The sequence below is a fragment of the Lactuca serriola genome, chromosome 7 (genome assembly GCF_051521515.1).
Source record: "Lactuca serriola cultivar US96UC23 chromosome 7, Lser_US96UC23_V15, whole genome shotgun sequence".
Classification (NCBI taxonomy): Eukaryota; Viridiplantae; Streptophyta; class Magnoliopsida; order Asterales; family Asteraceae; genus Lactuca; species Lactuca serriola.
The window spans coordinates 17,879,500-17,903,737 of NC_136414.1; the positions used below are offsets into that span (position 1 = coordinate 17,879,500).

At 29.3% G+C, this 24,238-nt stretch overlaps 3 protein-coding genes and 1 pseudogene across 4 annotated transcripts; all 4 read left to right on the forward strand.

Annotated features, from left to right (window-relative positions):
- Positions 1-476: 476 nt before the first annotated feature.
- LOC145061950 (Transducin/WD40 repeat-like superfamily protein) lies at positions 477-5,064 on the forward strand. The gene is made up of 14 exons (XM_079009549.1): positions 477-817; positions 1,489-1,659; positions 1,742-1,826; positions 1,912-2,014; positions 2,109-2,193; positions 2,268-2,743; positions 2,812-2,893; positions 2,968-3,144; positions 3,238-3,291; positions 3,375-3,467; positions 3,582-3,647; positions 3,743-3,789; positions 3,931-4,566; positions 4,649-5,064. The coding sequence occupies exons 2-14, from the start codon at positions 1,543-1,545 to the stop codon at positions 4,995-4,997; spliced, it is 2,370 nt and encodes a 789-aa protein (XP_078865675.1). The 5' UTR covers positions 477-817; positions 1,489-1,542; the 3' UTR covers positions 4,998-5,064.
- Positions 5,065-6,289: 1,225 nt separating this feature from the next.
- On the forward strand, positions 6,290-10,188 carry LOC145062023 (uncharacterized). 2 transcript variants are annotated; one of them, XM_079009630.1, is made up of 10 exons: positions 6,290-6,444; positions 6,713-7,059; positions 7,812-8,056; positions 8,148-8,232; positions 8,321-8,506; positions 8,747-8,914; positions 8,997-9,155; positions 9,226-9,397; positions 9,538-9,715; positions 9,805-10,188. In XM_079009630.1, the coding sequence occupies exons 2-10, from the start codon at positions 6,730-6,732 to the stop codon at positions 9,917-9,919; spliced, it is 1,638 nt and encodes a 545-aa protein (XP_078865756.1). In that variant the 5' UTR covers positions 6,290-6,444; positions 6,713-6,729; the 3' UTR covers positions 9,920-10,188. The 2 variants fall into 2 exon arrangements, with proteins under 2 accessions (XP_078865756.1, XP_078865757.1); XM_079009631.1 differs by having other exon boundaries at positions 6,294-6,444; positions 6,700-7,059.
- A 1,382-nt stretch (positions 10,189-11,570) lies between these two features.
- Positions 11,571-12,925, forward strand: LOC145063623 (acyl-CoA--sterol O-acyltransferase 1-like). The gene is made up of 2 exons (XM_079011221.1): positions 11,571-11,792; positions 12,007-12,925. The coding sequence occupies exons 1-2, from the start codon at positions 11,699-11,701 to the stop codon at positions 12,765-12,767; spliced, it is 855 nt and encodes a 284-aa protein (XP_078867347.1). The 5' UTR covers positions 11,571-11,698; the 3' UTR covers positions 12,768-12,925.
- Positions 12,926-15,289: 2,364 nt separating this feature from the next.
- LOC145063622 (putative long-chain-alcohol O-fatty-acyltransferase 5 pseudogene) lies at positions 15,290-16,542 on the forward strand (annotated as a pseudogene).
- Positions 16,543-24,238: the final 7,696 nt, after the last annotated feature.

Genomic DNA, 24,238 nt, shown 5'->3' on the forward strand with positions numbered 1-24,238 from the left:
TAAAGGATAGAATTTTTTTAGCTGTTTTTTATTTTTTGTGCTGCCATTGCTACTAATTTGAATTGGAACTCAAAAATATGATCTTAATCATGTGTTGCTGTCGATTATTTTGATTTGTGTATGTGTTTGTGTTTCAATTATCAAAGATTTGGAACTCAAAAAATCTTAGATTTTTTTTGTGACGCTTTGTTTTTTTTATTTTTGTGCTTCAATTGATACTAATTGGAATCGGAACTCAAAAAAATGAGCTGAATTTTGTGTCGAGGAAGTCTTTTTCGGTAATTTTATACTTATAGCGTTTTGACATCAAATAAACTTAGTCAAATACTTTTTTAATAAATTATAAATAATAAGTTATAAATCAAAAAGTTAACTTTTTAAATAAGTTTTGCCAAAATAAAAATATACTACGACTTTTCCATCTACACAACATTTATTTTACAAAATATACAATTTTACATTTTATCCCCTACAAAAAAAAAACAAAAAAACTAAAACCCTTTCCGAGCAACGAATCAAACAAGCGGTACAATCGACTCTGTTCCCTCCACCCCCATCGGCGCCGTCGCATTTGTCCTCCGTCGCCGCCTCTTTCCCCCGGCGAATTTGTTCACCGTCGCGATTCTTCCCCTGAATACTTGCTTAATACCATGTGCATTACGCATGGCATCCATCTGATTTCACGAACAGCATTGACCATCACCACCATCGTTAACCTCCGGAACTGGCAAACCTAATTTTGGGTTTCGTTGTTGCTGCTTCTTCTCGTTTTAGCAGTTGCTTCTGGTTCTTCTTCTTCAAATCTAAACACCTGCAAGTAAGTATATCGAGCACCCGATACTTGTTTGCTTCCTCTCATTCTTGCTACTGTTTCTTCCTCTTCTTCTTTCTTCTTATTCTACGGAAATTCCTGCATAAGTTTGTTGTTGTTGTAATAACTTGGATTAGTCATTGCACGCATTGAATTCTCTGAGGTCTAAAGTCACCTAATCAACCCGATTTTATTTTCATGTCAAAACTCGATTTTATTTTTACAGCCTTTCATAGACAAATTGTGCATTACATTCAGAGCTCTGTATAATTTGTCAAGCTGAACCCACTTGTAGACTCTTTAGCAGGCTTATCCACTTGTGTTTTGTTTGCCATATTACACCTTTGAAGCATGAAATCCACTTATAGCCAGTCACCTAACCTAACTCAATGCGAAACAAAAACCCATCAAGTTTCAATATTTTTATCATTCATATACTTGTAGAACTGTAGCGCTTTATCCCTATTAATACAAAACCGATGAGCTATGGGGTTTAAAAATTGGCCAAAGATGCATATGCGAGTTTTCTGTTTGTTTTGAGAGTCAAAAGTTAAAACCTTTTGCATCATTTTGGGAATTCACTTTTACTCAAATTTACCATTATTGATGTAAAACTTAGCAATCTTTACTTAACTGTTTTAATCGATTTTGACATTGATTCTCTTTCTTTTGTTCAGGGTTTTATATCAAGATTCAAGGACCAAGTTTCTACTTTTAGCTGCAAATCAGTAATGGCTTCAAGGTTTCAGGCAGTGGCACTTGTAGCTTCACCTACATACCCAAATGCAATTTCATGGTCAAATGAAAACTTAGTTGCAGTTGCCTCTGGACACTTAGTCACTATCTTGGTAAATTTCTTCATTAACATGACATTTTCATCATAATTTAACACCTTATAATCTTACTTTACAAATCTTTTATCATTTTTAGAATCCTGCTATGCCATCTGGACCTAAAGGTTTAATCACAATCCCCACCAGCAAACCTTTTTCATTTGGTGTTATAGAAAGAAAAGGTGCTTGTGATTTGTTCATTATGTTTTATTTATTAATTATTAACTATAATTATTACTTTGATCATAATCTTTTTAACTTTCACAGATTTGCTCTCTGGTTGTATGTTGCCTATTTGTTTGTCTCGTGACATTCGCCCTTGTGTAAGATCAATATCTTGGTCTCCACTTGGATTAGCTCCAAATTCTGGGTATGAATTTTGATCCATAATCACTACATAAAAGGTGACTTAATTTATTTATTTATTTTAAATAAAACTTTTACAAATTTTTACTTGTGGATAGGTGTTTGCTTGCTGTTTGCACAACTGAAGGTGTAGTCAAAGTTTACCACTCCCCATTTCGTGAATTTTCTTCAGAATGGGTAGAGGTATGCACTTATTACCTATAATAACTTATTATAAATTTATATTACTTTTAATAGTTTCATGTTTTTGTTTGTAGGTTCTTGATGTATCTGAAATGTTACATTCTTATTTTGAAAAAATCAGATATGGTGAGTCTGATTCTGATATTCCATTTTTAGAATACAATGATGATATGCCAATATCTAAACTATTAATCAGAATCAAAGACAAAAGACAAAATTTACTAGAATACCATAAACACCCTTCCATAAGTGCACAACAGTATGCTTCTCGTAGTGCAATGCTTTCATCTCTTGTGGTTTCATGGTCTCCTATGTTCCATGGTGACACCTCATCAAAGGGATGCTCTATACTTGCCATTGGGGGTAAAAGTGGAAATATCTCATTTTGGAGAGTCCATGAACCACAATGCTACTCCATCACACAACGAAGCAAGCCACCTGGCGCTTTGCTGATTGGATTAATCCAAGCACATGATTCTTGGATTACTGCAATCAGTTGGTCAAAGTTTGACTCTCAGCTTCTTTTATCTACAGGATCTTCTGATGGGAGGTGAGTTGGCATTTTATTTTTATATTAAAAAAATTCAAGATTTATTTATTTATTTTTTGAAATTTCAGTGTGAAAATTTGGCGGGGATATACTGATGACCTGGCGAAGTCAACTGAAGATGGTGATGCTGCATTTTCATTGTTGAAAGATGTTGGTATTTTTTTGAGCTATAATAATAGACTTTTATGAGCACCATTTAATATTTTATTTTTGAAATTAAGTAGGTTATAAAGGTTGGATTGGGCCCCACATCTGTACTTTCACTAATTGTTCCGGAAGCTTCTCCACAAAAGATACTCCTAGCTGTTGGGAAGGGTTCTGGATCTTTACAAGTATGGATTTATGACACTTTGATTCACAAATTTGATGGTATTGCTCCACTTTCTGGCCATGACCAAATTGTAAGCATTCTTTTTAACTCCTTTTTTTTTTTTTTTTTTTAATATAATTATTACATTATGATTTTATTTTTTATTTTTTATTTTTCTTTTCAGGTTACGGGTTTGGCTTGGGCTTATGATGGACACTGCTTGTACAGTTGTAGCCAGGTACTTGATTGGATTATGAGTAAACTATATAAAATATGATATTTAATTGTTAAATTCTTTTTTATTTTCCTTATTTTTCACAGGATAATTCTTTGAATAGCTGGATCATAAAAGGAGATTCCCTCCATAGAGTCTCTTTACCTCCAAATATTCTTGGTGTTAAGACCTTCACAGATGTATGATTATTTATAGTACTTTTTTTTTGTCCCAAAATCATATAAAAAGAAACGAAATGGTTTTGAGTTGACTATTAGTCAAATATATTGACTAGACCTTAAATCTTTTGACAGGTTCCTAATGTGTCTGATGCATGTTTTGGCATAGCAGTATCCCCTGCTAATCTTGTGGTTGCTGTGGTATGATATTATGATTCATTCTCCTTAAAATGTGAATCTCAAAAAGAATATAAATTTGTAAAAATCAACACGAAAAATTTCTCAAAAAATTTCAGGTTCGAAGCTTTGATGTGAATCTGTTGAATCCAATGTATGAAGCAAGGTAAGTATATAATATATTCTTCATTCAAGTTTGCATTTTTGATATGAGGTATTTTATATATATATATATATATAAAAAAACAAAGTAGATCCATTATTATGATAATCTTGCAAAAAAAGAAATATTTTATATCCTACTCAGGTCACAGAAGGCTGCTGTTGAGTTCTTCTGGATTGGTGGACAAAACCTTGGAATTTTAAAAGATGAAGAATCTGATGATGAAAATTTCCCTGGTTTTCCCAATATGGATTTGGTCAACTTCGGTCAAAACATATTATGGTCTTTAAATCAATACGAAAATCTTCACAAGCCTTTGGTTTTATGGGACATGATAGCAGCATTATCAGCTTTCAAAGATTCACAACCCAACTATGTAGAACAAATACTAGTCAAATGGCTGATCTCAAATCTTAAATTTGAGTGGGGCCCACCTGAAATCATTTTGCCACGTGTCAATACACATCTCTCAAACTTAACCTCACGCCAGTTGCATCTGCTCAATGTTATGAACAGACATGTGCTTTTAAGAGAAACAGAGTTAGATAACAACAATGGTGAACAAGACTTGAAATTTTGGATAAAGATTCTTGAAATGAGTGAAAAAGAACTTCGAGAAAGACTCGTTGGTTGTAGCTTTTCAGCCACAGTTAAAGGGTATAATGGTAATTTACATCCGGTTGGATTGGCACAGATGAAATCATGGGTTGCTAATAATGAACGTGTAGTTAAAGATTATGTCAAGCTCCTTGCTTCTAAAGTTAAAAAGATTGAGAAAAGGTATAATACTAAAATGTCATACATTTATATAAAGAAATAAATTTAAATTCTATTTTACAATTTCTTTTATTGCATTTTGTAGATATGTAGGAGAAGAGGAATGTAGCTACTGTTCATCATCAGTTCCATTTGAGGATACAGAAGTTGGATTTTGCAAAGTTGAGAATCATAAACTTGCAAGATGTGCAGTTTCCATGGTTGTGTGCCCTTTAACTCCATTATGGTTTTGTGTTTCGTGTAAAAGATGGGTATCAAATTTTGCCCCTGAGAGTCTTTTTAAGTTGACCAAATACCCTCCAACCGTTGACTTTGAGAAAAGGTCTTTGACTTTTCAAAATGGAGAAATATTGTTGAAACCACTTTGTCCATTTTGTGGGGTATTGCTGCAAAGATTGCAGCCTGAGTTTCTTCTATCAACAACATCTGTATAGATCACTAAGGAATAACGATTTTAGGACATTATACTTTAGAAAATCTATCCAATTAGAACAATGAGTATTTTGTTTTGTATGTAGATGTAGATAATACTTCTATAATTGGTAGATTTTTAAATAAACAAATCAATTAAGGTAGGATTTTATATTAAAAAGAGTTAATCGCAAGAAATAGCAATCTATTTTTTTTTGTTTGGTTTCAAAATCTAACAAATGAATTGAAATGTAATTTATGTAAAATGATTAATGTAGCTTTTATTGATTATATTTGTAATTTGTTGTTTGTTATATAAAAATGACAAAATTGCCATCTACTACTTAAAAAAAATTATGAAGCCATAGTTTTTAAACTCTTTTGATAAAAATCCATTGTGTTTGACATTTTCTTTTTCAAATTTAAATCTTACTATTTCTTTTATGAAGACAACCATCATTATTAGTTAATGACCAAACTAATTAATTAGAATTTTATTGGAATAAATACCAAATAATTTGCAATGTTCAAGTGGAAACCATTAGTTAGAGATTTTGACTTTAATATAAAACAAAATTGATGATGGGTTAGTGCTCAAGTATGTTTTCATTTTTCAAACATATTTTCATACAAACAAATGTTAATCTTGTTATTGTTAAAAATATAACGATGTTTTCTATTTTTTTTTATCAATTCAATTTCTCTAATAAAATAATATTTCCAGTATCAATGTATTTTGTTTTACTATGAAGAGTTACTATCGTCACCATTTACATGTCTAACAATGTTCGAATCCGTAGTCTATTATTAAATAAGAAAAAAAAACATAACATTTACTATATATCTCTTCAATATATTATACCAACTCATAAAGAAAACGCCACCACAAGAATTCTAATAAAACATTAGCATTTTATATAACTAAAAAAATAAAGTTGAAATATAATGGTTAAACAATTGTTAAATGGTCGTCATAAAAAATTATTAAATGAAACTGAAATATAATAATTAAACTAACAACCACTAAAGTTAATATCACATATTAATTAACCAATCTATTATAATCTACTATAATAAATGAAGGTTTTTTTGCCACATGTCTTTTTCTCTTTCATTTACACACATGTCATTTTCTAGATTTTTTAAAATTTTTTATTTTTCACTTGTTATTTTATTGTATTTTTCATTTTATTAAAATAAAATTCCACATTTAATTTAATTTGTAGGGTCGTTAACATTTAATTGCAAAATTGATATCATAAATCGTAAGGGCCAAAGTGCCATTATTTATAATTTGAGGGTTCGTTACGATGCTTCTAGATTGAAGCTAAAGACATCTCTCAGGTAAAACGAAAAGAAACAAAGCCCTAGAATCTATAGGAGAAAGCTTCCAGCGTGAAGAAGGTATTAAGAGGGTGTTCCAGCGCCCACACACACAACTACCGGCGAGCTTGGACCTTCGACCAACAGGTTCCGTTTGCTTTCGTTCATCCTTTTTTTGTTCTGCTATATCGAGTTTCGACCCCAACAGGGGTTTTTCTTCTCGATTCTTCTTTCTTCAGTTTGCCATACGATTCTGTTCTTCAACTGTATAAATCTGTTCTTTATTCCTGCATTCTATAAGTCTGTGAATTGGTGTTGTGGTTGTTTGGAATTGATACCGTGAATGTGATCTGTATCATTCTTTTTTTCCCTCTTTGTTGTTCTCATTAGTTATTCAATTAGAATGCAATTTCAGATTGAAATTCGTTTGTGATGAAAACGAAGCGCCAGGATTTGGAGAACACTACTGACAGTGAAGAACAACACTTGAAGAAGCAGAAATTAACCGAAGTATCTTCTCCATCGCCACCTCAACTTGGATTTGATAACGCTCTGCTTCCGCTTGCAACATACGAAGACGAGGATGACGAAGATGATGAGCGTGATGATAAGAAAGTTGAGGAAAACGGTCATAATAACCACGAGGAAGAGGAGGAAGACGACGAGGAAGAGGAGAATAATAATGGATTTGGTATAGGGAGGCGTAATAGGGCAATTGAAATCCGTAGAGACTGTCCCTACCTTGATACCGTTAATCGCCAGGTATTTACTTAATCTATTCCGCTTTCCGCTTGTCCCTTCTCATGGTAATTTGTGCTCCATTAGAGTTTTATGGAGGATTTGGGGTTCGTATTTGGTTTTGTGACTAGCCAATGTTTGGGAATAAGTTATCTGCGGCATTTAGGTTTATCAATAGAGTTATCTTCTTCTTCTTATGTGCAGCATTTTGCTTCTGTGGCATTTAGATTTATCAAATTGTAGGTCTATACAACTATACAAGGTTAGTCCTTAGTTGCCAATGGTATGAATAATTCGATTGGGTTAAATTATATATGCAGGGTAGACATCAGTATCATGACTCATGAGACTACTTTAGTGGTAGATATGGTTAAAAATGTTTATGAATCAAAACTCTATTCATGTCATGTATTTGCATCAGAAATCAGAATGTTTATATATTGAAATGAACAGACAATCTGTCCTATTGATTATGTGTTAGAAGGCGACTAAGTCTCCTACAAAAACTGAAATTGATATCTTTTCATTGAGGTACACAAAAAGCACTATGGCTGGCTCAATTTTTGGATAAACTGTCAATAGTTTTTTCTCAATACAAGCGTTCAAGTTTCAGTAAAAACAATCTGACACAAAGGATGTTAATCAATTTAACACTTATCAACGATTAAGCTATTCAATTTGATGCAATTTGATAGACAAGACACACATGATGTGATTGTGATTGTGATAGTATAAGTATGTCATTAATCATCATCCACCTGGTTGTTATCTTGCAGGTTTTGGATTTTGACTTTGAAAAGTTCTGTTCAGTGTCTTTATCAAATTTAAATGTGTACGCATGTTTGGTATGTGGTAAATACTTCCAAGGAAGAGGGCAAAAGTCACATGCATATACTCATAGTCTTGAAGCAGGTCACCATGTCTACATTAATCTCAGAACAGAAAAAGTTTATTGTTTGCCTGATGGTTATGAAATCAATGACCCTTCACTTGATGATATTCGCCATGTCCTCAACCCCAGGTTCATTTTATATATTATTTTATTATTATTTCATTTCCATTTAATCAACATACTTATTAATTATGATCTTGAAATGATTATGGTGTCACAGGTTTAGCAGAGATCAGGTTTTGCAACTTGATAGAAACAGACAATGGTCAAGGGCGCTTGATGGATCTGATTATCTCCCTGGAATGGTAATTATTCTGAATAACCACCACTGTTATCCAGGGTAAATTGCAGTTCTGAACTTCTAATTTTATGTTGTTGTGATTATTTATTTAGGTTGGGCTTAATAATATTAAAGAGACTGATTTTGTAAACGTGACAATTCAATCTTTAATGCGAGTGACACCCTTAAGAAACTTCTTCCTCATCCCTGAAAATTACATCAACAGTAGATCTGTTCTTGTTCATCGTTTTGGTGAGCTAACAAGGAAGATATGGCATGCAAGAAACTTCAAAGGACAGGTTTAAACACATCCACAAATTTATAACTTCCATTTATGTCCCATAAGTAAAGCTTTTTCAATTTTGGTCCCAAAAAGGTTTTTCTTGCAAAATTTGGTCCCAAAAAGGTTTCTCTTTGAATATGGATCAAAAACATTGCAAGAACCTCAAATAAGGACCAGGTGTGCAAAGTAAGCTATACTCAGGGACCAAAAGTGTAATTTACTCTTTTTATTTATTAATACTTTTTTATTTATTTAGGTGAGTCCTCATGAATTTTTGCAAGCGGTTATGAAAGCGAGTAAAAAACGTTTCCGTATAGGGGCACAATCCGATCCGGTTGAATTCATGTCATGGCTTCTCAATACCCTTCACACAGACCTTAAAAGTCCAAAAACCAAAAAAAGCATTATTCATCAATGTTTTCAGGTAACAAACACTTGTTCTCAAAAATTCAAACTCCATCATTTATTTATTTATAATTCAAATAACAATATATATATTTTCCTAGGGTGAATTAGAAGTTGTGAAAGAAATTCATGTCAAAGATGAAAGCAATAATATGAATATCGTATCCGAGACAAGTAGAATGCCATTTTTAATGCTGGGTCTCGATCTACCCCCACCTCCACTTTTCAAAGACGTGATGGAAAAAAACATTATTCCTCAGGTTCGTGGTGTATTTAATTTAAATTGGTTGTTACATTTTGTTGACTTTTTTGAGTTATTAAAATTTTCAGGTTCCACTTTTTAATATACTGAAGAAATTCGATGGGGAATCTGTTACGGAAGTTGTGCGACCTCGTATAGCCAGGATGAAATATCGTGTGACGCGACTTCCACAGTATCTTATCCTACACATGCGGCGCTTTACAAAAAATAATTTCTTTGTGGAGAAAAACCCAACACTTGGTGAGATATATATATATATATATATATATATATATATATATATATATATATATATATATATATATATATATATATATTTTAGTCATAATAGCAAATTTCAGTTTGGTTATTTATATCAATATCTATTGTACTACTGTCAGTTAATTTCCCTGTGAAGAATTTGGAGCTGAAGGATTATATACCTTTACCTGCTGTGAAAGAGGAAGAAAGTCAAAGACTGCGGTCAAAGTATGATTTAATTGCAAACATTGTTCATGATGGGAAACCAGGTGAAGGTGCTTATAGGGTGTTTGTACAACGCAAGTCCGAAGAGCTATGGTAGATTGACTTTTTATTTTATTTTATTTATGAGTTTCTTTTCTTTTTATTTTGATTTATTAATATTTATGTTTTTTTGTTTTTTAAAGGTATGAGATGCAGGATCTTCATGTGGCGGAAACTCTTCCACAAATGGTGGCTCTTTCGGAGGCTTACATGCAGATATACGAACAGCAACAGCTGCCACATCAACAAATGCAGTGATGCTTGGTACTTGGATTATTATTATTACTTAACTTGTTTTTTTGTTAGGTAAGACTAGAAGTATATGTGATGAGTTTTGTAGCCTAAGATTTTGCATTCAACTATATGACTAAATTTACAAGATTTGTGTTTAAAACGTATAATACTTAAATATCTACTTTATTCTAGTATTTTTTTTTTTTTACCACAAGGTACGTGTCACATGAATGTAACAAACAACAAATACTTTTATTTTATTTCAACACCCAGGCTAGGATCCTCTTGTCCAATACTTTGAATTATTTTGTGAAAATATCATTGAGCAGAGGCAGCGGAGTTGGATTTGAAAAATGCACTAAAATGGAATTTAAAATTTTAAAATAGTGAAGTAGGATTGGAGATGAATCCATTTTACTTTTGTATTTTTTAAAATGTAGTTTCAACATTGCCCTTTTAAGTTAACTTTTTTTTTTCTTCTACAAATAACTTTATCTACATATTTGTAGGGCCACTCTTAGCATCATAAAATTGGCTCCAAAAAGAAAAATAATTAGTAGCTTGTTTTTTGATGCAACAAACAACTACAGTATATTATTAGTAACTACTGTTTAAATGTTCATGTTCATTTTATTTTAAGAGAAATCTAATATCCTTTTGCTTTTTTTCTTTTTTATTATCTTCCTACACATTTAAGATTGTGATACTTATCATATTTAATAAAATTTTATTACATTTTATATCATCTAAATGATATGAAGATATACAGCAAAAAATCTCTTATTTTATTATGTAAGCGTTTGTATTGACAAATACATATATTTGGTGTGTTAGGAGACCGTTGGTCCAAATTTAGAAAGGGCAACTCAAGTGGGTCAAAGTTGAAAGAAGTGACCAGTGGCAGTGGGGTTTTCATTTTTAATGCCTGACACGTTTTTTTTCATTTACATCTTCTTCAAATCGGCATTTATTTTGAAATAAGTTGATTTGCTTTTTATTTCATGCACAAATAGAATATTTACGAAAAACAAAAAACTTAAATCTAATTTTCAACTTTTACGTCAACCTTGAACTTTTTAAGTATACAACGGCGCCTTTTGAAGTTTTGTTTCCTGAGTATTTCATAAACCATATAATGTACAACATTATGTCACTTTTAAATACTACTAAAAATCTTTATGCGACTTGTTTCAAATACAAACACTACTATATTATAGAGTATTATTCTTCGTTTTTAATCCTTAACATATTTCTATAGTAATTAATCAAATTTCTTTTTATCAAAGGAAATAGAAATGAAAGTTATGTTCCATATATTTGTCGGCAAGCATCACTTTATGATAGTAACCTACAAGTGCTAATAATAATAATAATAATAATAATATTTTTTATCTAAAGGAAATAAATGAAACCCCAAAAGATTCGTGGTCAGTATCGTTTGTGAAAAAAAAATTAGTTTTTTACGATATGGCACACGAATATCTTGTGGTTAAAAATAGATATATATATATTGCGATTATCACATAAGATTTTTTATACTATATGATACGTTTGTGGTAAATAATTTTGGGGGACAAACTGAAACATACATCATGAGATTTTTGATATTTTGTTTCTTTTTCGTTTACATCTTTTTCCATCACTTCATTCCATTTGTATTTATTATGTACCTATTGAGTTTAGAATCAAAACCATCTCGAAACATGCATACCCTTCTATATATATGCATAATTTATTCCACATCAAAATTTATTATGTCTTCTAATAAATAGAATATAACAACTAAATTTGACCAAGTGTTATATGTTATATCTACCCATTTCTCACAACAACATCAAACTTCAATTCAAGAACTACCACCATGGAATTCCAAGAAGATATCAAGAATCTTATGAAGGTATCTCTTTTAGCATCAATTTCTCTTGGTTATTGCTACTTTGTGGGTAAACTCATCCCAAAAGGTTTTCCAAGACTCTTAACAATCTTTCCTGTCATTCTATTTTTTCTTTCCATTCCACTCTTGTTTAATTCCGTTCATCTCATAGGGGCACTTTCTTTATGCATCTCTTGGCTTGCTAATTTTAAACTCATCCTTTTTGCCTTTGACACAGGACCCCTTTCCGCCCCTTCCATTCCCCTCTCCCGATTCCTTTCCCTCGCTTGTTTTCCCATCGAAAAGAGCATTCCAAGGAAAAACCTTACCCATAAATCCCCTTATAACTATGGAATTAAAGCTCTCCTTCTTGCAATTTTCCTTAAGGTCTATCATGATCATGGGGATCATATACACCCCATGATCGCTTGGTTCTTCTTTTCGTTTTCAGTCTACTTCTTTTTAGACCTCCTACTGACTATCAGTTCCATAGTAATGGAATTCTTACTAGGGGTCAAACTTGACCCCCAGTTCGATGAGCCTTATCTGTCCACTTCCCTCCAAGATTTTTGGGGCAGGAGGTGGAATGTCATGGTCAACCGAATTCTCTATCCAACCATTTACAATCCAGTCCGAACACTATCAGCTCGGGTCATCGGTCATATATGGGCCCCAATACCCGCAATCTTGATAACATTTGCAGTCTCGGGTCTTATGCATGAACTTATTTTCTTTTACTTCACTCGAGAAAGGCCAACATGGGATACCATGCTTTTCTTTTGTCTACATGGAGTCTCGTTGGTTATGGAGACAACAATCAAGAAATTTGTTAATGTTAAATGGAGTTTACCCCGCCACATCACCGCCCCATTGGTGGTTGCATTCGTGTTGGTGACATCTTATTGGTTGTTCTTTCCTGAACTCCGACGATGTAAAATTGCTGAAAGAGCATTTGAAGATTACGAGGCTATAGCGAAGATGGTAACTTTTGTTGTATGATGTACAAATAGTTATAAAAGATATTTTGAGTTATGGCTTTTTTTTTTTTTAATAAAATTGTACATGAAGCATTAGTGCTTTTGTGGCCACGGAAATTTTGCGGCATTTGGTATTTTCTAGAAAGTACAACTTGGAAACGTTTAGAGCTATCGTCATAATGGTCCCTCGGAGTTATTAATATCGTTAAGTTTTGAGCTCTTAAATTTGCAGGTAAACGTCAACGTTCATATAAATTTGTACTGGTCTTCTATATCTTTCTTAGAGCATTTATATTGTTTATTTTCGTAGAGTTTATTTATTTTGTCACGTTATAGTTTTACCAAGAGGATTTTACCTTTAGAAATTACTTTTAATGCATAAGGTTTTTATAAAGTTTTTTTTTTTCAACAATCAAATACTTATATTCAATTTGCAACATTTTATAAGCTCTCCCTCTTAAGTTTTGTATTAAAACAAAAACTATATTAATTGGGATTATTATTATAATTTTAGTAGTTATAAAAATTAAAAACTATAAAAATATTCATATTAGTTTTAATATGCATCAGATTAGATTAATTCGGTATACAAACTTCTCAAAAGATTTTTAATTGTGCATAATACATGGACATATGCATAGTATATGGTTCGTAAGATAAAACTTTTATTTTGATTTATATTGATTTTATTTTTTCGAACTATATTAATTTGATTAATACATTAACCTTCTTTATAATTTTATTTAATATTTAACTAGTAAAAACGCTTGCACATTGCCGTGGATTTCTATGTGTTTGCTAAATTATACACATTTTACACAGTTTAAACTTTAAGATGTCAAAGTAACAAAATTTGGATTTTCTGAATGAAATACAGTTAGATGAATAACATCAGTACACTAGTACACTGACAAAAGACATCAAATTTGAGAAACCACAAGGAATCACATTAGTCACAACATACATTGCATAATTCTTTACTAATAAAGATTCTTAATATACCTAAAACATGTATAGTTTGACATAAATTATAGACATTCTTTGATTTACTTAGCTGTAATGTCCTGTTACACTATAAACCGTCTCAGGTACATAGTCTAGGAGCAAATTTAGATAAAGTTCGTCTTTGCCTGTTGTTGAAAAGAAGCAATGTTTGAAGTTTGAACATCTCAAAGGATTCATGTCATCATCATCCAAAGTATGACGACTTAGAAATGTTTTGAGTCAAATCGTGCATATTAAAATGTATATATGATTTAGCAATTAGGAGTGCCCATAAAAATAATGTTATTAGTATTTAAAAAGTCAAAATTAACTTACACAATCACCTTCTCAATCTGGCATTTCCACTTCTCCGGTATGCATATTACACAAAATCTTATTTGTACATTGTTTTCTTTCTTTGTACTAGGATCCAACATGTTTTAATAGTAGGTTTCAATGCGACATGCCCTTACACCCACAAAAGCTCGCCAGAACTACAATAAATATGATGTCTTCTGAACAAATAGAACAATAACAACCTACTTTTTTTTTTTTCTATGAAAGCATTGTAGTTGAAAAATAAATCTAATTAAAGAAGTCATCCAATTTACAAAGCATTTCACTGCTCTAATTGAAAATGATATATATATATATATATATATATATATATATATATATATATATATATATATATATATATATATATATATATATATATATATATATATAGGGTTATGTTATTTTGTTTTCACTATCTATTGTGTGCATGTATGACTGATTCTGGACCAATCATTTTAGTTATTTTAAGAAAGTAATTAATGCATATTACATGTTGAAGATATAATAGGTATTAATTACATCTTCAACATTTAATATGCATTAATTACTTTCTTAAAATAACTAAAATGATTGGTCCAGAATCAATCATACGGGCACACAATAGATAATGAAAACATTTGAACCTAACTCTCTCTCTCTCTCTCTCTCTCTCTCTCTATATATATATATATATATATATATATATATATATATATATATATTCTTTTTTATTTTATAGGGCTCTAGAGCTATACGGACTTGAACTATAGACTTTTTCGGTAACACAAATCAAATATGATATTTTTACTATTTATTTAAAACATATATGAAGTTTTCTCTTATAATTTAATAATAATAATAATAATAATAATAATAATAATAATAATTTTATCAAAGCAATAAATGAAGCCGCAAAAGATTCATGGCCTTAGTTTCGTTTACAATTGAAATTTTAATTTTCTACGATATGGGAAAGTATAATCATTATTTACTAACCACACGAATATTTGTGGTTAAAAATAATCATTTTTAATCAGATGAGATATTTTTGTGAGAGTACAAAACAAATATGGTGAATACTTTTGGGGGACAAACAACATCAGATTTTGATATTTTGTTTCTTTTTTATTTCCATCTTTTTCTATCATTTTATTTCTTTTGTCTTTATCACGGATTTGTTGACTTCATAATCGAAACCAGCTCGAAATATGCATACCCTTCTATATATATGCATAATTTATTCAATATCAAAATTTATTATCTTATATGTAGGATATAACAATTAAATTTGACCAAGTGTTATGACATATCTACCCATTTCTCACCAACCTCAAACTTCAATTCAAGAACTACCACCATGGAATTCCAAGAAGATATCAAGAATCTTGTGAAGGTGTCTCTTTTAGCATCAATCTCTCTTGGTTATTGCTACTACGTGGGGAAAATCATTCCAAAAGGTTTTCCAAGACTCTTAACAATCTTTCCTGTCATTCTATTTTTTCTTTCCATTCCACTCTTGTTTAATTCCGTTCATCTCATAGGGCCACTTTCTTTATGCATCTCTTGGCTTGCTAATTTTAAACTCATCCTTTTCGCCTTTGAAACAGGACCCCTTTCCTCCCCTTCTATTCCCCTCTTCCGATTCCTTTCCCTCGCTTGTTTTCCCATTGGAAAGAGCATTCCAGGGAAAAACCCAACCCATAGATCTCCTCTTAACTATGGAATTAAAGCTCTCCTTCTTATGACTTTCCTTAAGGTCTATCATGATCATGGTGATCATATGAACCCCATGATCGCTTGGATCTTCTTTGCGTTCTCACTCTACTTCTTTTTAGACCTCCTAATGACTATCAGTTCCATAGTAATGGAATTCTTACTAGGGGTCAAACTTGACCCCCAGTTCGATGAACCTTATCTGTCCACTTCCCTCCAAGATTTTTGGGGCAGGAGGTGGAATGTCATGGTCAACCGAATTCTCCATCCAACCATTTACAATCCAGTTCGTACAATGTCAGCTCGAGCCATCGGTCATATGTGGGCCCCAATACCAGCAATATTGACCACATTTGCAGTCTCGGGTCTTATGCATGAACTTATTTTCTTTTATTTCACACGAGATTGGCCAACGTGGGATACCATGCTTTTCTTTTGTCTACATGGAGTCTCGTTGGTTATGGAGACAACAATCAAGAAATTTGTTAATGTAAAATGGAGTTTACCCCGCCACATCACCGCCCCATTGGTGGTTGCATTTGTGTTGGTGACATCTTATTGGTTGTTTTTTCCTGAACTTCGACGATGTAAACTTGTTGAAAGAGCATTTGAAGATTACGGGGCAATAGCGAAGATAGTAACTTTTGTTGTATGATGTACAAATAATTATAAAACATATTTTGAGCTGTGGTTTAGAACTTTAGATTATAATAAAATTGTACATGAATCATTTTTTGCTTTTGTGGCCACAAAAATTTGTGTGGCATTCGATATTTTGACTATTTTCTAGAATACAATCGGGACCCTCAACATTTAGAAATTCGAACCATCGTCGTCATAATGCTCGCTCGAGTTATAAATATTGTTATTTTTGACATTTATGATGTACGCTATTAAATTTGCAATTGTTTGCCAAAAACATTTTTTTGCCACCTTTGTCCGCGGGTAGTCATATATTTTGCTTGAAACCTGTTTATTTATTAGAAACCACAAACGTCAAAACGCCATTTTTTTTTTCTAGAAGAGTTTAAAAATCACTTTAAATTAAATGTATTTATAGTGATAATAAAAATAAAAAAGATGTCTCCTAGTAGAGGTAAAAAAAAAAGATCTCTCCTTGTTCATTTCTTAAAGGGAAATGTATTTATAGTGATGATAAAAATAAAAATTTGATAACCGGTGGAAAAATGATTATTACAACTTTTAAATAATATATCATAGCTTCTTCCTTTTTGTCATAAGTTTAATATAAATTCAGATTTCTTCTTGTTTTAACAAAAAGATTTATATCATAAGATTTCTTATGTTGTAACTAAAAACAATATATTCTTTTTCTATTATATTGAGGTAAACATGAGAAGAAGTTATACATTGATATATAAATCGGCAAATAAAAAGAATATGATACATATGAAATAAAGAATTGAGGTTTACAGTAAAAGAGATGTATATCATCTTTTTTGAAATTGGCTGACATGACAGTTCATATATATATATATATATATATATATATATATATATATATATATATATATATATATATATATATATATATATATATATATATATATATTACAGAAATATACATAAACAAATGTTTGTTTTTCAATTTTTTCTAATAAATGTAAATGTTATTTATTTCAAATGATTATAATATTTTGAAAGAGACATTATTTAGTAAGATCGTTCATTCTTAATGAGTTTGAGAGGTTGACGATGGGAACAAAATGAGTGGGGATTAAATTTTCTTAAATAGATTAGGATTAAGGTTAAGATAGTGACCATAAGTATCGGGGATTGAAGATCAACATTGTTGTTTTATGATCCAAACACGTGGCTAAAAATTGTCATGCTAAAAGCGTAATGTTTCATCTGGAGGCAAAGCTTGGAAGAATTAATTCATGTTGCAGACTATTGAAAAAAAGGAGTTTAATTCTCAACGACTAACTGTGTTACTTATGTTAGTTATACAGGTAAAGAGAGTATCGACCATGTCTTTGTTAGGTGCTACTGTGCTAGATTGCATAAACGACACTTGAATGGATCCTTAGACAAGGTGACGGTGTTTTCATTTCCTTATTTGTAGTTTGTAGTTGTAAACCTTGTTTTTTTTTCTCCCTCGACCCTCGTATAGGAAACTAGTTGCGTGGCTTTTAATGATATTCGTCATTTCTAAAATACAATAAATACAATAAATAAATAAATAAATCGCCAGCCAAATAATAAGATGAGGGGCATGTTTTGGTGGTTCTATTTTATTTTTGATTTTTTAATTATATTGACTTAAAGGAAAAAGATACTATAAGTAGAAACTCTAAGGAAATAGTACCGCAATAAAATCTAAACTTATGGGCATAATCATTAGGGGAAAAAAAGTTATAATGTGAGTGTGAGCGCAAAGTTTCGGCTAGTTCATAGAATTTCAATTGATGTCCTGAGGTTCAAGGTTCGTTGAAGTCATATGCGGTAATTTATGAGTAATTAGTTTGTCGTTTCAAAAATAAAAATTATATTTTGTAAATTGGTTAATGACAAATAAATAAAAATTAGAGTTGTAACTTTAAAAAAAAAAAATCAGATTTTGAAATTTTTTAATAATAATAACTTGTTTTGTAACAAAAATATGATGATTTATTAAAAAAAATATTCGTTTTGATAAACGCCCTTGTTTGAAAATTGTTTCATTTTACAAAACAAATAACTTGTGGCTACAGATGCCCTTGTTTATTTTCCTCGAAGCTACAAAAAAGGGAAACTTTTGTCGTTTCATAATTACTTTACGAGAAATTAGGTCCCTACAAAATGCAAATATCTTTCGAAAATGATTCATCAAGAATTCATGTCGACGTTAAATCATTTCCCTTAAAAAAACATGTGAAGATGAGTTTTCATCACAAAATGTAGCTCCAGCCCAATAGATGTAAAAATGGGTTGATGGCCTAAGTCCCACAGCATTTTGGGGCCCGGATTTATATTGGTAGTAGCACTTTGTGTATATATATATGTAACTAGATTATAACTCGTGTTGAACGCGGGGAACTCATAAAAAATATAGAAATGTCTATAGATGTTGCATAATAATTATAAAAAAATTATTGTTATTAGTATTATTGAAATATGTAGAAGATACATTTAAATTGATAAATATCTATAATTGTTGAATAACCTCTTTGTCTACAACATTTTTTTTATTAATTGAATGACCTTCATCGTCACATATGGTTTTGATATTGTTATATAAACATAAGTATTCTAATTAGACGTTCCTTCCATAATAAGGTTACTTTATTTAAACATATATTGACAACCAATATACCGTTTTTTTTCACTGCATTAAATATTGATAACGATTTCATTTATTCATTTAAAATCATAGAGTATAACTTATGGATTGTGAAATATTATATGGATTTAATTTTAGTATATCATCAATGTAAATTCTTTTCTAAATCATGAATGGTTTATTTTAAATTGATTATGAATATACGTGCTAACTTTTATGTTTGTTCTTACTTATTTGGTGTTCGCAAGAACTTTGCATTAGTTTTGGCGTAACTTTGAATAATTTTAGTATATCATCAATGTAATTTGGTATATCTTTCAATTATATGAAATATCAAATAATGACATTTCATTACTATTGTGATAATTTAATTTGTATATTGCATTTTTACTAATCTTAACTATCTTATTTTTTTTTTCTAATAACCATAATGCTTTTACTAATTGTAATTACAAATTTCTTAATATCTTATACTTTTTTATCTTACTTTATAATTTTTCATAACTATACTATTATTAAGATTGATTGTCTTAATAGTTTTTTTTTTTCTCAGTCTATTCAATTTTATATTTCATTCTACAACATTATCGTTCGTATGTATTCTGAAATTTCATTTAAAAATGTTTAAACTCATGTAATAATTATGGAATATATATCTTGTTTGAATCAACATTACTTCCTTCACTAAATTAAATTTCTCATTAAACGGATATATTTTGGAAAGTAATAATTATAATGAGGCAACATTATCTAAGACATAAATGTTTGATATACTTTGGAGGGAAAATATCGGGATCATTAAAAAAAATTATATAAAGAAAAAACAAATTTAAATTGGGTGAAATTAATTATGGATGAAAATACCAACGAAAATTATTTTGGAGGGAATTGTATTTTGTAAAGTACAATACTATGACAAAATTCGAAATATATATTGTTGTGTAAATTTATAAATTTTATTGTTACTATATAAAAATAAATGTTAAACAAAAAAAATAATTTTAATGAACGTTTTTAACTAAAAAATGGAATTTGAAGATGAAAATTTAAAAGTTAAAAGTATGATGAAATGTGATAAAAAAAAAGTGTGAAACATCTCTAACTACAGTTGACCAATTTGTTAGTGAGAAGATCATAAGTGGGCCCTGATCAACAAATTATTTCCTGTATGACAAAATATGAATTCTATAATTAGTGGATTCGAAATGTTTTAAATAATGCTAAAATAAACATGTATATTGAAGTGTATATAAACATTTAATTTTCATATATATTGAAATGTAGATAAACATGTAATTTTCATGCAAACGACATGTTTTCTGGTATCATGTAGAAAAATAATTTAGAAAATAAAATGTTTTAAACACATATATTTGACTTAGATCTTGATCAACCAGGTTCATCAACCATTTCTATCTTGAATTTTCAATAATCATTTTTATGGGATTAGTCGACACAACCTGACCAAGAAATTCTTGAACAAAAAAATAAATGGTTGTTGTATTATAGATGTGTAATACAATAAGTATTTACGTGTAGATAACGTAGAATGTTAAAATCAAATCTTACCAAATGCAACACGAGTGTCAAGATTCCTGGCTATCAAATCCTAGAAAGTATCAAAATTATAAGGATCCACCATAACAACAAAATCATTTGATAGATACATGAACTTTGGTTGTTTTGTAGAAATTCTTCTTATCCTTATGATCAACCAGCATGTAATCTTCTTCATTTCTGGCCATACTAAAACTACTAATTTCCCTTGCAAATTCTTCAACAAAGAGGGATTCAAACAAACCAATGAGATTTTTTTTATTGTTGCTTGTATTTTAGTGACATGTAAGTGAAAAAAATTTTGTTAAGCTTAAAATTTTATAAATTAAAAGCAACATAATAATAAAAAGAAAAAATTGTACCTACTCGTTAATTAAAATCATGTCCAAGCTGTTGAACATGTTTGGGTTGTTTTTTTAAGTTTGCTTCCAAAGCAAAAGTACTTGAACACGAATGTTTCAGGTTTCCTTAGATGCATTGATGTCAGCAACCTTTTAAAAGACGATCTCATCACGATTGTTTTGTGTCATGGGTGTAAAATGAAAGAGAAAACAATTATAATTAGAAAGAACTTTTATATGAAATAAAAGAGACATATACAATGTATTTATCTATAAAGATGTATGATTCATAAAGAGGTATGAAAGCTATTATAGCCATTAACAAAATTGTCTCCATACTTAATTTTAAAGGATGTATAAATAGATTATATATTATTTCCTATTAAATCAACCTAAAAGTGTAATAGGATCATACCAAAATATTTTAAAATCATACCAAAATTAACCAGATTCTTATGACATAATAATTAAAAAAATCATAATCATCTATAATATATAAAAATAACATTTTCATTATTAGTGTCAATTCCAAATATAGTTAATTTTTGTTTTGTTAAAGGTACATTATATTTTTCTGTTCATTTGAAAAGTTTCAAAAAAATAGTTATGTGATTTCATGTAATTTGTGACAAAGAAAATCGAAATATATGAATACATATATTTGATATATGAACAAAAAAATAATCGAAAAAATATAAAAAACGAAATAATGTACTAACCTTCTACTGCACAACAACGAAGATTTGAAGCAAAGAATGCCGATAGAAGTTATAAACAATAAGAATGATGTTGTAGAAGAAGGTTTGAAGAAAAACAACGATTGAAAATAAGTGTGAGTCGGAAATTCAATGATGAATCGTATACGTATGTGATAACTTGAATCTAACTTTTTGGTATTAATAGTTTCCTAATAAAAATGGATTTTATATTAATGCTTTATTAATATAAACAGATTTATATTAATGGTTGATATTAATGCCTTAATTGAAATGATTTGTTACTAATTTGTTTTTAAAGCTGACCATATTAAAACCTTTATAACCGGAAATTCAATATTTTAAAATATGGAAAGATTTTATTGGAATATACACATTCTATTTCAACAGACGTAAGTTTATTTTGTTTGACAATTGGAAAGCTTTTATTGGAATTAAATACATTCCATTTGGGGAAGATGATGTCAGCAATTTGATCTAAGGGTAAAAAACATAGGATTAAAATACAATTAAGGACCCGGATTGTTTAAGATGGTGTCATAAGGTTTCTCTTTTAATAATATTTAGAGATTGGAAAACTTTTATTGGAATTAAATATATTCCATTTGGGGGAGATGATGTCAGCAATTTGATCTAAGGATAAAAAACATAGGATTAAAATACAATCAATGACCCGGATTGTTTAAGATGATGTCATAAGGTTTTTCTTTTAATAATATTTAGAGATTGGAAAGCTTTTATTGAAATTAAATACATTCCATTTGGGGGAGATGATGTCAACAATTTGATCTAAGGGTAAAAAACATAGGATTAAAATACAATCAATGACCCGGATTGTTTAAAATGATGTCATAAGGTTTCTTTTTTAATAATATTTAGAGATATATTTTTGAGAAATTAAATATTTTTTTACTTTTTTATTCTTAATTTTCTTTTTACCTATTTAAGATGATAACAAGTCTACAAATTTAACATTTCAATCAAATTTGAATTAAATTTAATGACACTTGTCACCATCTAAAATAAGTAGGAATATAGTAACAACAAAAAATATGATGATATTTAATTTCTCTATATTTTATCTAAAATGTATGTTAATGTTAAAATAAATAATGTAAATGTTAGTGTTTTTTAATTTGGTTCGGGAGCTGAGTTTTATTTTTTCTATATATAATAATTCTTGTTTCTGAAATATGGTATTATAAAACTCTTTAAAACATAAATTGTTATATACGAAAAAAAATGTTATATACAAATCATTTCTATTTTTTATTGGTTACTAACTATCTTTGCTTTCTTTTTTTCATAACAATTGATGTTTTTTTTTTTTTTTTTTTTTTTAATTTAGATGTTTTGGAATTTATTTATATATAATTTTATTTTCTACATAGAAATAGTAATTTTATATTCCATTCAACTGAAAAACAAAACTACCTAGTTCAGATCTTAATAGTATATATATATATATATATATATATATATATATATATATATATAACCTGTGAGAACCACGATTATAAAATTAATTAAACTTTCATATTAAAAATACAAAAAGATTAATTAATTATTTTAAATAAATTATTACTTAAGAGTTATTTTTTAGTTATATAAAATAATAATCGTTGATTTGAATAAATACGTGAGTTATATCACATTATAATGTGTATTAAGTTTATTTTAATTTTTAATCTAATGTTATTAATTTAATATAATTAGAGTGAATAATTTTAAAATTTAAAATGGAGAATCAATTATTAATTTAATGTAATTAAAGTGATAAATTTGAAATTTGAAATTGATAATTAATAGGTTGACAAGTGACATGATAGGTAGCATCTAATATTTATGAGGAGTTCAAATAGTATGACACTTGTCAATAGGAGAATAAACCTATTCATTTATTAGAATAGGAAGAGGAAGATGTTCAAGTATTTTAACTAATTATTGTGTGGATGTAGGAATCAATGTGTGCCAATCATTTCAAAACCTAAATAAGGTAAATTTTTAATATTATCTATTAATTAATTTTAGTAATCAAATTTATTTGTTCAATAATTGTATATTTAAGGATGTTATTTAGACTATTATTCTGTAAGAATATGTATGAATCTATATATGCATTACAATGTTTGAATATATAAGGATAATGTTATATTTCAACTGAAGGTTCAAGAATGTTGTTTTTCTACAAGAAGTTACTTCAATCAAAATATGTACTCTATCATAATATATTCTGATATTTTCATAAAATATTGTTCTAACAGAATTGCATTCTAAAAGAATAAAATCGAGTAAAACTAAAAATTATGTTAGAATTAAAAATGAATTAATTAAAAAAAATCAGAATTCAAAATTAAGAGAATCAATATCCCTTAAAATCCGAAAATTTCATTAATTAAACATGTGTTTCGTAATTTAAACATGTGTCTCCTAATTTAAAGATAGGTAAATCATTACTTAAAATAACTAAAACCATTGGCTTACATTCATCCCTACATCCACACAATAATTAATTAGAATACAATAACCTAAGCCTATATATATATATATATATATATATATATATATATATATATATATA